The 12,372-nt window shown below is 40.8% G+C and overlaps 1 protein-coding gene across 2 annotated transcripts; it reads right to left on the bottom strand.

Annotated features, from left to right (window-relative positions):
- Positions 1 to 2,383: 2,383 nt before the first annotated feature.
- On the bottom strand, positions 2,384 to 11,464 carry tmem267 (transmembrane protein 267). 2 transcript variants are annotated; one of them, XM_043682189.1, is made up of 4 exons: positions 11,270 to 11,464; positions 6,215 to 6,274; positions 5,589 to 5,979; positions 2,384 to 3,776 (listed from the first exon to the last, which is right to left on the bottom strand). In XM_043682189.1, the coding sequence occupies exons 3-4, from the start codon at positions 5,928 to 5,930 to the stop codon at positions 3,441 to 3,443; spliced, it is 678 nt and encodes a 225-aa protein (XP_043538124.1). In that variant the 5' UTR covers positions 5,931 to 5,979; positions 6,215 to 6,274; positions 11,270 to 11,464; the 3' UTR covers positions 2,384 to 3,440. The 2 variants fall into 2 exon arrangements, with proteins under 2 accessions (XP_043538124.1, XP_043538060.1); XM_043682125.1 differs by lacking the exon at positions 6,215 to 6,274.
- Positions 11,465 to 12,372: the final 908 nt, after the last annotated feature.

Genomic DNA, 12,372 nt, shown 5'->3' with positions numbered 1-12,372 from the left:
AGGTCTGCAGATGCTGGAGATCAGAGCTGGAAATGTATTGCTGGAAACTCGGATTTCACCAGTTTCCTCATTTCCCCTCCCCCCACCTTTTTATCTTAGCCTGCTGGACAAACTTTCCTCATTCCTGAAGAAGGGCTTATGCCCGAAACGTCGATTCTCCTGTTCCCTGGATGCTGCCTGACCTGCTGCGCTTTTCCAGCAACACATTTTCAGCTCTGATCTCCAGCATCTGCAGACCTCACTTTCTCCTTAAAGCCATACTAAGTCTATTCTTCTCTAAATGTGATTAAATCCTGTCCCTAAGAGTCTTCTCCAATAATTTCCCTATCACTGGTGTATGGCACACCAGTTTATAATTTCCTGGATTATCCCTGCTGCCCTTCCTAAATGAACAATATTGGCTATTCTCAGTAGTCTGGGACGTCACATGCAGCTGAAGTGGATACAGAGCTTTATGTCAAAGCTCCAGCAATCTCCTCCCTTGCCTTGCTCTGTCTCCTCATAAGTCCCCAGGGTTCTAACTACCTTACTATTTCCAAACTCCCATAACCACCTCCTTAATATTGATTTGCCCTAGAATATCAACATACCACTCCCTAATCTTATCATGCATGTCATTCTCCTTTGTGAATATCAATGCAAAATATTCATTAAGGATGACAGTCAGGACAGTAATGCCATTGAATGTCAATGGATGACAGACTTTTGATGGGGATGGTCAATACCTGGCTATTTAGTAGCAAGTAACATTCACAACACATCAATCTCATGTCTTAATATTGTGCACATCTTGTTGTACATGAATGCAAAGTACTTCAGTTTCTGAGGAGTAGTGAATGGTATTAATCATGTTGCAAATATGCCTACATTTAACATTATAGAGGGAAAATCATTGATAAAATAGTTGATGATGATTAGGCCGAGGAGACTGTCCGGAGCCTGAAATGATTGATCTCCAATATTTACAACCATCTTCCTTTTTTGCTAGGTTTTATTTCAGCTAGAGTTTTCCCTGGATTCTCAACAAGTCCAATTCTGATATGACTCCTTGATGCCATCTTTCATCATATGGTGCATTGATAGATTAAATGCATATGACACATTAAAAATATAGGCTTCATAAAGAATCTTGCAAAAATTTACACACTCACCAGCCTTTAGCTGAGCTGCTCTTGTTCATGAACCTTGACCAGGAAGCAGTGAAACATAAAATCTTCAACTGAGGTCACTGAAGTTGGAATGCGGGTTGTTTCACATTGGCAAGGTGTTGGGGTTGAGCTCAGACAGGCCAACAGCACAACAGAGACGTTGCAACCACGTCCATCGTCAGAGCTGAGTTTCAAGACAGCCACAGAGGGGAACCCATAATCTAAAGACAGAGACTGAATGACAAGTAAATCAAGCACAAGACCAGACACCTCTAGGCCCCATGTGTGTCCTTTTTAGTCACTTTGAAGCAAAAGCCAAGCCTCACTATTTTATTTGTTTAGAAAATGTGCTGTTAATGTGAATTACTGTGTAGTTCATAACAATTGACTGGCACCCATTGACTCAAACATTACAGAAAAAAAAAACAAAATCAATGCATCAATCATATTGATATGGCATCTCAGCAATGGGCATCATAAATATGAGTGGAAAAGCTCAATTCACCTCTAGGTAAAGTATGTATGTTGCACTACGTTGAGTCTGAATTGGATCACAGAGTTTTCAAACTCTGGTGATAAGGATTTCTAATAGGAAAAGTTGAAGCAAAACCATTAAAAGTGACATGAAATAGGATGCTGGTAGACAGGATGCATATGCTGCAACATACACACCTCAAAAACAAACCCACAAATTACATCTTTTATAGTTGTTTTCTGATGCTAATGCACAATTTAAATAATTTCTAAATTCATGCTAATTTTATAACATGCTTAAAAATAGGATTTTCAACCTTCCTACGAACTCTTATAAAGGGTAAGCTACTGAGTAACAACATGGCAAAATCAGCTATAGAAATAGCAGCATGGTTAGAATCCACAGAAGCATGTTATTTAGTCCCAACATGGCTATTCTATTTCTCTGGAGGAATGATTCACTTAATGTCACTTCCTTTGTCTTCATCCCACAACAACTGAATCTTCCTTTTCAGATGATAATTTAGTAGCCTCGAGGATGTCTCGATTGAATCTGCCTTCTGTTCAGGTTGTCTATTATCTTGGAATTTGACTTAAGCTATTTGCTGTGTCAAAGCTATTGAAAATGTCCTGAGTATGTTTACTAGGGACACGGATGAAACAAAATGACATTTTGCCTCATCTAAGGAATGATGTGTATTTTCAAGTGTCAATATGACATGCAATAAGGTATTTGAAATATCAAAGCAGTCTCAAAACAGTTTGTTGTTAGAATAGACTTTAGTGTTTCAGACACATTCCCTTATCTAAATTCATTTTAATTTGAAATAACAAATTTAGTAACCATAAAACACAATTGCTTCGTGGTACAGAACTTAAACATTGCCAAAAGGAGACAAGAAAAGAAAACAGACTTGGGGAAAAAAATACATCATTTTATTATGAATGAGAAAAGGGTTAGGCCATCCTTGGCATGGAGTTGCAAGGAGATCATCAATGGTGGATATACTTTTCTGAGCTTCCACGGGCGAGTTAGACTGGAAGCCAATGCAGGCAAAAGGAATTTGTACATATTTGCACTCTTTCATAAAGGGATCATGGGGGACAGCCAATCTCTGTTTCACCTCCGTGCTAGTACTCACACCAATCAGAATCTACATGTCTAGTCTGAGAATTAAGATTTATGGTTAACTGTTCTTGCTGCATCTCTATGCCAATTATAGCAAAAATCGATCAGCATTCTCTTCTCACGCTCTATATAATACTGTCCCTTTTCTCCCCAAGTCTGTTTCTTGCATCCTTGTTCTGAGCAGTATAAAATAAAAATGTTTCAACTTCCTGTCTCCTTTAGCAATGTTTAAGCAAAGGTGTTCATTCTGTTAAGAGATCAATTGTACATAAATTACCACATCACTTATTTTCCTATTTGGCACATTGATGGCGGATGATACAACAATTTTTCATCTTTTTTCAACAAACTCACTTCAAAACTAGCACAATCAAACTGAGTACCTTAAATAATAAACTTTATCTCATTCTAACCTTCAATCACAATACATTTGCACTTCAGTTAACTGAGACAGCTACAGTTTTGTGTAAGCCATTAATCACATTACAACAGAAACTGTGGGGAAAATGTAAAATTCTAAAAACTCTAGCTGCTTATCAGAGAACAAGGCTATATCTTAAAACATTATACACAGCATATTGCTGATACACAAGTAAATTCACAAAAATGTTGGTCAGTAGTTAGTAAATTAAAATACATCCAACTCAGTGTGGTAAGCTTAAACAAGAAATCACAATATATATAGCCAGTTATACATCAATTGCAATTCCATGGGACATGGACATTGTTTCTCTAGTACCAGTCACGTACATAAGAACAGAGCAAAGGTGAGGGAACGAGGCTGTAATTGCTATGTAAGTCCAATATGGCACAGGGGCTGTATTTCCAAAGGGACAAAACCAAAGGCCATGTCGGACACCATCACGGACATGATGAGAAACCCAAGAAATGGTCACCATCCATGGCAGAAAACACCAAGAATCCTTAAGTCTAAATAACCACATAGCAAGTTTCAGTGAAAAAGCCACTACGACTATCACTGTAGAACAGTGCAGTGCAGGTCTTTGTGGAAGATGCAACGCAGCCTAAAAAGAGAGAAATATAGTTACTGACAGTATTCTATGTCCAAATAGTAGCATGAAAATGTCATGATCTTTTAAAAATAAGTCAATTATTTTAAAGCAGCTCACTAGGTTTCAATGGAAATTTTAAAAATTACAATATTTCATATTCTTCATAAATCCACATGTTAAAGAACTGTTTAGATAAGACTCAAAAAACACTGATTTAAATTTTGATTCATCTTCAAAAGTAGTCACACTACATACAATGCACAACTCAAATTAAGTGTAACAAATCAGGAAAGTGGGCCTGCTGGCAAGGCTGGTAAATATTGTTCATCCCCAGTTGGCAACTTGATAAAACTAAGAGGCTTACTAGACCGCTTCAGAAATCAGTTTAAATTAAAGCATGTAGGACTGGGTTCACACCTCAGCCACACTGGGTGAGGGTGGCAAGTTTTCTTTCCCAAAATTGACCAGTTGTTGTGTGATCAACCAACAGTGTCATGATCATTGGAAGAGAGGATATGCACAACAAATACCAAAATTTGCACACAATTAGCTTTCCCCACATCCCATACTCTTAAAAACCTTGAACCAGCCAACATTTACTGTTCATCTCTAATTATCCCGAAGTTAGTTTAAGAGTTAATCACATTGCTGTGGACCTGAAGTCACATGTACATCATCTTCCCTATAGTGGAACAGATCAGTTTTTAAAACAGTGATGAGAGTCACCATTATGCTAGACTTTTATTTCAGATGTTATTGGAATTTAAAATTTCACAATCTACCATGATGGGATTCAAACCTATGCCCCTAAAACATTAGCCTGCAGTTCTGGATTAGTATTCCAGTGACATTGTCACAGTGCTACTGCCTCCCCTTATAAATCTTTTGATTTACAAGCAGGAAAAAAACAATGCTGGACTTCTACCTCTCTCCTCTCGACTTTCTATTGTGACTTTCTCATTTCAGATATACAGAAAGTGTAACATAGCCAGACAGTGTCCAAATCCAAAAGCTCTCCAGAATCTCAACACCAAACAAGATAAATCAGAATGTGTGATGAGCACCCTCGCTGCCTCCTGAAAGACTCACACCTTCAACCACAAACAGTGGTAGCTGTGCATACCATCCAGAAGATGCACTGCAGCAACTCGCCAAAGCTTCTTCGAGAACGTCCACCAAATCCCCAACCTGTACCACCTAGAAGGGAAGATGTAATAGCAGCAGTACTACCTGCAAGTTACCCTCAAAACCAAACTCCACCGTGTTTCGGAACTATGTTGCTGTACCTTCACGATCATTAGAAAAATTCCTAAAGCACCCTTTCTAACAGCATGACGGGCACATCTTAACCACAGATTGCAGTGGTTCACCACCAGATTCTCAAATTAGAGATGGGCAACAAATCCTGACCTTGACAGGGTATTCACATCCCAAGAACAAATAAAAACTATTCCGAAGATCTGGTCTATAATGTTCAGCTACCCATTTGCTTAATTCGCTGGGTGACTGAAAAGGCCACTTTGTTAAAAATAAGCTCTGTTTCTGAAGCATTTCATAATTAGCATTCTTTCACCAACAAGTAGAAGGAAAAATCTCAAAGGCCTAAAAGTTTATGACTTTGCTTTTCAGTTTATAGATTAGAGGAATGTTCATAGATGACATGATAGTGTCTCTGTTATTTTGACTAGTTATAAAGCTAAGTGAATGTCATCATAAATTAAAAATCTTTCCACAACTTTTCCCCAATTTAAAATTGATGCACTGTTGAATAAAGTACACTTTTGAAATGTAGAAGAAACAAGAGCCAGATGTGTATATTCTTACCTTGAGAGACATGGATCCAGCTGCAAGAAAGTGATCAACATCAATCACGGAAGATAGAAATCCAGCAAGAAGTACTTCATAAAAATCACTCTTCTTTCTCAATCCAATCACAATGGCCCAAGACCACAGTCCAATAACACCATGTACTGCATTGTCTGAAATAGCCCTAAGCCAGTAATTGTTCTGTATTAAAGAAAGTTGTAAGCATTGATCCGATATGAAGCAGAAAATTCCTAGGCCTACGCTCGAGATAACCGATGCTGTACTGAATGTTTTAAGTAGAGCACGTGCATTTTCTGTCTCCGTTGCCATTGTAATTGTGGACTGTTTTGACGTGAACATTGTACAACGCAAGTATCATCCATGGTATGTTACATCAGCATTCCTCATTCTGGAGTAAGAACAGAACATATGTTGTTACTAGAACACATTTTGTTACTGTTAGTTTCAAAGTTACAACAGAAGGAGAAGTAGCTTCATGGTATTGGTTGCAAGGTTTGGAAACGTTGGGATCGTGCACAAACCTGGCAGGATCATTTCTGCAAATGTAGAACAATTCAAAGAAAAAAATTCTTTGATTAAATATTTAATCAATCTATTCAGAATTCATACATAGAAATGTTTACCTCCTGATTTGCGCAGATTGAGTAAATGCTTCCCATTATCTAGATCCCAGTGACTATATTCTGGAAAGAAATCGAGATCAATGATAATACTTACTGATTATTGGTTACTTAAAAGACTAACAGGATGACTAATTGGTTCAAGGATCCAGTTATGGGTGGTCAGAGGCTGTCAAAGAATCAGGCGAGGAGAGAGTAAGGGGTCCTGTGGGAGATGGGGTGACACCCCTACTTGCAATTGGCTGCATGGATGGTCAATGATTTTATTGGTTACGTTTCACATCTAAAGCAGTAACCTGATTTTAATGAAGCTTTTCAAACAAAGAGCTTCAAATTCAGTGCAAAAAGCAGTAATGTGAAGCATTCTGAAGAATTCCGTTCATCCCATCAACATCTCTACACACATGGAAAAACCTATAGTTGATATTCAGAAAAACATCACCTTTTACACCAGCCTGAGTCAGGCACCTAAACTTGCGCAATGATCCAAAATTACCTTTGGCTCTTACAGATCATTCAGGAATTGAAGAAAGCAATAATTAAAACTGATAGACTAGTGCGATTAAAAAAAATATTCACAATAACTTTATTGGAATCCTGTTAAGGACACTATATCGTTACAGTAAGCCATTCCTACATATATATTCCACAAAGCCTTACAACATTCTATTTGCATTCCTAATTACTTACTGTACCTGCATGCTAATTTTTTTAAAGTTTCATTCAGGAGCACACCTGGCTATCCTTGTACCAGTAGCATTTTGCCGTGTGTTACCAGTGAAATAATACTTTGCTTTTCTATTTTTCCTACTAATCTGTGGACAACCTCAGATTTTCCCACATTATATTCCATCTGCCAACTATGTACCCAATCATTAAACCCATCTATATAGCTTTGTCGGCTCAGAACTTACTTTCCAACCACCACCAAGTTTGCCTCCGATATCATCGGTTACCTCATCCCAGTCATTACATAGAATATAAGTGGTCGATGCTCCAGTAATAATCCATGTGGCTTTCCATTTATTGCCAACCTGAAATTGACCCATGTATCTGACATTCCAATCAATCAATCTCAACAAACTCATATCCTGTGCAATAGTCTTTTGTGGCACCTTATCAAATGCCTTTGAAAATCTAAATTGCCCCAAAAGTTCAATTCAATGTTTTTGTTATTCACTCATGGGATGTGTGCATTGTGGGTTGGGCCAGCATTTATTGCCCATTCCATGGTGCCTTTGAGGTGGTCGTTGTGAGCTGCTTTCTCATTCTGCTGCAGTCCATTTGATGAAAGCACAAGTATTATGCCGTTAGGGTGGGAATTCCAGGATTTTTACCCAGCGACTCTTTAAAGTCAGACCTGTGTATCAGTGATAGAGCGATCAAATGTTTGCAAAGACTGTCCCAATCAAGTGGGATGCTTTGTTGAGAATCATGTCAAACATCTTGATTGCTGGTGCAGCTGCATTCATCCAAGCATGTGAGGAAACGCTCACCGCATTCCTGACTTACATCTTGTAGATCATGGACAGGTTTTGGGGAGTCTTTAGCCCATTAGTTTTCTCAGTACCTTTTCTGTAGCGATAGCAATTATTAAAGTTTTTATTCCTTTTGTCCCTTGATTTTTAGTTATTCTTCAATTTGCTTATTACACACACACACACAGACAATAGGTGCAGGAGTAGGCCATTCTACCCTTCGAGCCTGCACAACCATTCATTATGATCATGGCTGATCATCCTCAATCAGTATCCTGTTCCTGCCTTATCTCCATAACCCTTGATTCCACTATCCTTGAGCGCTCTATCCAACAAATCCAGAGATTGGGCCTCCACTGCCTTCTGGGGCAGAGCATTCCACACACACACCACTCTCTGGGTGAAGAAGTTTCCCCTCATCTCTGTCCTAAATGGCTTACCCCTTATTTTTAAGCTGTGTCCTCTGGTTCAGGACTCACCCATCAGCGGAAACATGTTTCCTACCTCCAGAGTGTCCAATCCTTTAATAATCTTATACGTCTCAATCAGATCCCCTCTCAGGTCTTCTAAACTCAAGGGTATACAAGCCCAGTCGCTCCAATCTTCCAACATAAGATAGTCCCGCCATTCCAAGAATTGACCTCGTGAACCTACGCTGTACTCCCCCAATAGCTAGAATGTCTTTCCTCAAATTTGGAGACCAGAACTGCACACAATATTCCAAGTGCGGTCTCACCAGGGCCCTGTACAGCTGCAGAAGAACCTCTTTGCTTCTATACTCAATCCCTCTTGTTATGAAGGCCAGCATGCTATTAGCTTTCTTCACTACCTACTGTACCTGCATGCTTGCCTTCATTGACTGGTGTACAAGAACACCCAGATCTCTTTGTACTGCCCCTTTACCTAACTTGACTCCATTTAGGTAGTAATCTGCCTTCCTGTTCTTGCCACCAAAGTTGACAACCATACATTTATCCACATTAAACTGCATCTGCCATGCGTCGGTCCACTAACCTAACCTGTCCAGGTCACCCCGTAATCTCCTAACATCCTTCTCACATTTCACCCTGCCACCCAGCTTTGTATCATCAGCAAATTTGCTAATGTTACTATTAATACCATCTTCTATATCATTAATAGCCTGCCATTCCGAAAGGGAGCCATTTATCACTACTGTTTCCTGTCAGCCAACCAATTTTCAATCCAAGTCAGTACTTTGCCCCAATACCATGAGCCCTAATTTTGTTCACTAACCTCCGTTGTGGGACTTTATCAAAGGCTTTCTGAAAGTTCGAAAGGGAGCCATTTGTCTCTACTCTTTGTTTCCTGTCAGCCAACCAATTTTCAATCCAAGTCAGTACTTTGCCCCAATACCATGAACCCTAATTTTGTTCACTAATCTCCGTTGTGGGACTTTATCAAAGGCTTTCTGAAAGTTCAGGTACACTACATCCACTAGATCTCCCTTGTCCATCTTCAGAGTTACATCCATTTACCCTTCGACCAATTTCATCATCTGCAGTGATTGATAGGGTTCCGATGGATATATAGGTGATTGCTATAAGGCCAATCTTGGCCAGATGGTGCTGCTGTAAGTAAAGGACTGTTCCACAGATCCCACCAAGACAGACAGCAAATTTGAATTCAATACCATTCTGGAGTAAAAAGGTAGTCCAATGATAACGATGCCACCATTAGTAAACTAGATGGATTTTTTTTACAATAATGTACTTTGGGAAAGTCACTACATGTGGCTTCAGACCAAAGCAATGTTATTAACTCTTAATAAACGCCCAGCAACAGCTACATCCCATGAATTGGTTTTAAAAAACTATAGTACAATATCCTATTTGCAGCAATTTCTGGACACAAATTAGCCTTATAGCAGTGTATCAGTTGGAATACTATGAAACATCACAGCTGACAAAATTGGTCATCATTGTTTCAAAGGATAAACAGTGTGCACATGTAATAATTTCTTATGGGAACCAGAAGATACACATCCAAATGCAGCAAGACCTGGCAGTATCCAGATTTGGGCTGACAAGTGGCAAGTTACATTTACAGCACACAAATGTCAGGTTATCACTAATTCCAACAAGACAGAATCTAATTGCTGCCCTTGGCATTCAAAGGCATTAACACTGAATTCCTCACTATCATAGAAGCCCTATAGTGTGGAAGCAAGCCTTTTGGCTCGTTGAGTCCACACTGACCCTCTGAAGAGCATCCATCCACTTAACAAATCCCTGTAAACCCTGCATCTCCCACAGCTAATCCATCTAACCTACACATCTTTGGACTGTGGGAGGAAACCAGGACACAGAAGGAAACTCACCCAGACATGGGAAGAACATAAAATCCCATACAGTCACCCAAGCATGGAAACAAAACTGGGTCCCTGGCGCTGTGAGATGATAGAAAATAGGTGGAGTAGGCCATTGGCCCTTTGAGCCTGCACCACATTCAATGTGACCATGCAATCACTGTATCCCACTCCCACTTTTTCTCCATACACCTTGATCCCTTTAGCCGCAACGGCGACATCCAGCTCCCTCTTGAATATATCTAATGAGTTGGCCCCAACTGCTTCCTGGGAGACAAAATTCCACAGATTCACAACTCTGAGTAAAGAAATTCTTCATCTCAGTTTGGAATGGCTTACCCCTTATTCTTACACTGTGACCTCTAGTTCTGAACTTTCCAACATCAGGAACATTCTTCGCACATCTAGCCTGTTCAGTTTTATCAGGATTTTATATGTTTCTATCAGACTCCACCTCATTCTTCTGAAGTCCAGTCTTTCCCCATATGTCAGTTTTGCCAGCTCAGGCATCAGTCTGCTGAAGCTTCGCTGGACTTCCCCAATAGTGAGAACATCCTTCCTCAGACTTAAAGACCAAAATTGCACACAATATTCAAGGTGCAGCCTCACCAAGGTCCTGCATAACTGCAGCAAGACATCCTTACCTTAATACTAAATCCTCTTGCTAAATCTACACCCTTCACCAACAATGTTCAGTAGCCATACTATGTACAAGATACAGTGTAGAAATTCACAAATGCTCCTTGGAAAGCATCTTCCAAACCTACCACCCCTACCATCCACGGGGCAGCAGATACACCACTATTTGCAAGTTCGGATTTCAGGCTGCTCACTATCCTGACACAGAGAAATATCGCCATTCCTTCGGTGTTGCTGGGTCAGAATTTTGGAACTGCCTCCAAACAGCTTCGTGCACCTGTCTACAGTGCACCACACCGACTGCAGCAGTTCCAGGAGGCAGCCCACCACCACCTTCTGAAGGGGAAAGTTAAGGATGGGTTACAGCCGTCGACGCCAACCTCCCACGAATGAAGAGAGAAAGAAAAAAATTACAAACGGCCCTGTGCAGAAACCGACCCCCTCCCTCCTCCGATTTCATCATCGTTGCATTAGAAATACACATTTCTATGGGGAATATGTGGATAATGACAGGATGGTAGCAGATGCACACCCACTCCCACCATCTGCTGTGTGCCATTGACTGACTCTCTCAGACAGTGACTCTCATCACTATGACACCCCAGCGGCACTCACATCTCTCCATCCACCAGAGAACCCACTCTGTAACTGACGGTTAAGCGTCCACTCATGGCGGGTTTCCACAGCCTTTCCCCAGGTCACTGCTGACCGTGGGGGTAATCCACCAGCCTTCTCCTGCCCCTTCACCGCGGCTCCGTGCTGCCTACCGCCAGCCCTCTGCCCCGGCTCCAACCGGCTCTATCCGCTTCACCCCGCCCGCCCCCGCGATGATTGGACAACGCTCCGCCCACCCCTGCCACTCGATTGGTTGGTACTACTGCCTATCACACCCAACGGGCACAGCCCATGCTCGCCGCTGATTGGTCGGGACCACCCTTGTCCTCCATGTGATTGACGTTACATGGAACCAATCAGCAGATGGGAAAGCCAACGCCCTCAGGCTACGGGTGGAATGTGTCCGTCAATCATCCATAGAACCCGTTTAATTAATATCTGGGCATTCAGATTGTTACATTTCCACAATAGGTAGACTAACAGCATAGTAATTGCATTGCTAAGGCATTGTCAATCCCAGCGTCCAGGGAACTCATGTTGCTGTCTCTCAACGTGAAGACTTGGAGGTGCCCAAGTTGGACTGGGATGCAAAGTTAAAAATCACACAACGCCAGGTTATAATCCAACAGGTTTATTTGGAAGCACTAGCTTTCATAGCGCTGCTCCTTCATCAGGTGACTGTGGAGGTTAAGATCATGCTAACAGAACTTATAGCCAAAGGAGTCTAGTGTCATGAAGATATGAAACAGTAAACAGTCTTAGATTAAACATTTCATTTTTTTATAATGGGATATGCTGGCTTCTGTTCTGTACAATAGCTTTACAATCATCACCTCCCACAGTGAGGACTAAAGTTAGATATTGGGTCTTCTTAAATCCGAGCAAATGGCACCTACCTGCTCTCTGACACCTTTAGGTTCTATCAGGGCTACTTAGTACCTGACCTCAATATCTTGTTTAAGATATGGACAAAAAGAGCCGAATTGCAGAAGTGTTGAGAATGACAGCCAGAGATATCAAGGTGCAGGAGCACAACTGAAATTAATCAGTGAGAAAACTCATAGACACATTGAGTTGAACAGCACTGAAACAGACCCTTCAGT

The sequence above is a fragment of the Chiloscyllium plagiosum genome, chromosome 1 (genome assembly GCF_004010195.1).
Source record: "Chiloscyllium plagiosum isolate BGI_BamShark_2017 chromosome 1, ASM401019v2, whole genome shotgun sequence".
In the NCBI taxonomy this organism is placed as follows: domain Eukaryota; kingdom Metazoa; phylum Chordata; class Chondrichthyes; order Orectolobiformes; family Hemiscylliidae; genus Chiloscyllium; species Chiloscyllium plagiosum.
The sequence above is the reverse complement of the archived record's forward strand: the minus strand, read 5'-3'. Positions and strand labels throughout refer to the sequence as shown.

Bases quoted from the DNA above. Each gene is read 5' to 3' on its own strand.
- tmem267 (XM_043682189.1), bottom strand. From the start codon at position 5,930: ATGTTCACGTCAAAACAGTCCACAATTACAATGGCAACGGAGACAGAA. The intron at 3,777-5,588 runs GTAAGAATATAC...CTCTCTTTTTAG, and splicing joins CTGGATCCATGTCTCTCAAG to GCTGCGTTGCATCTTCCACA.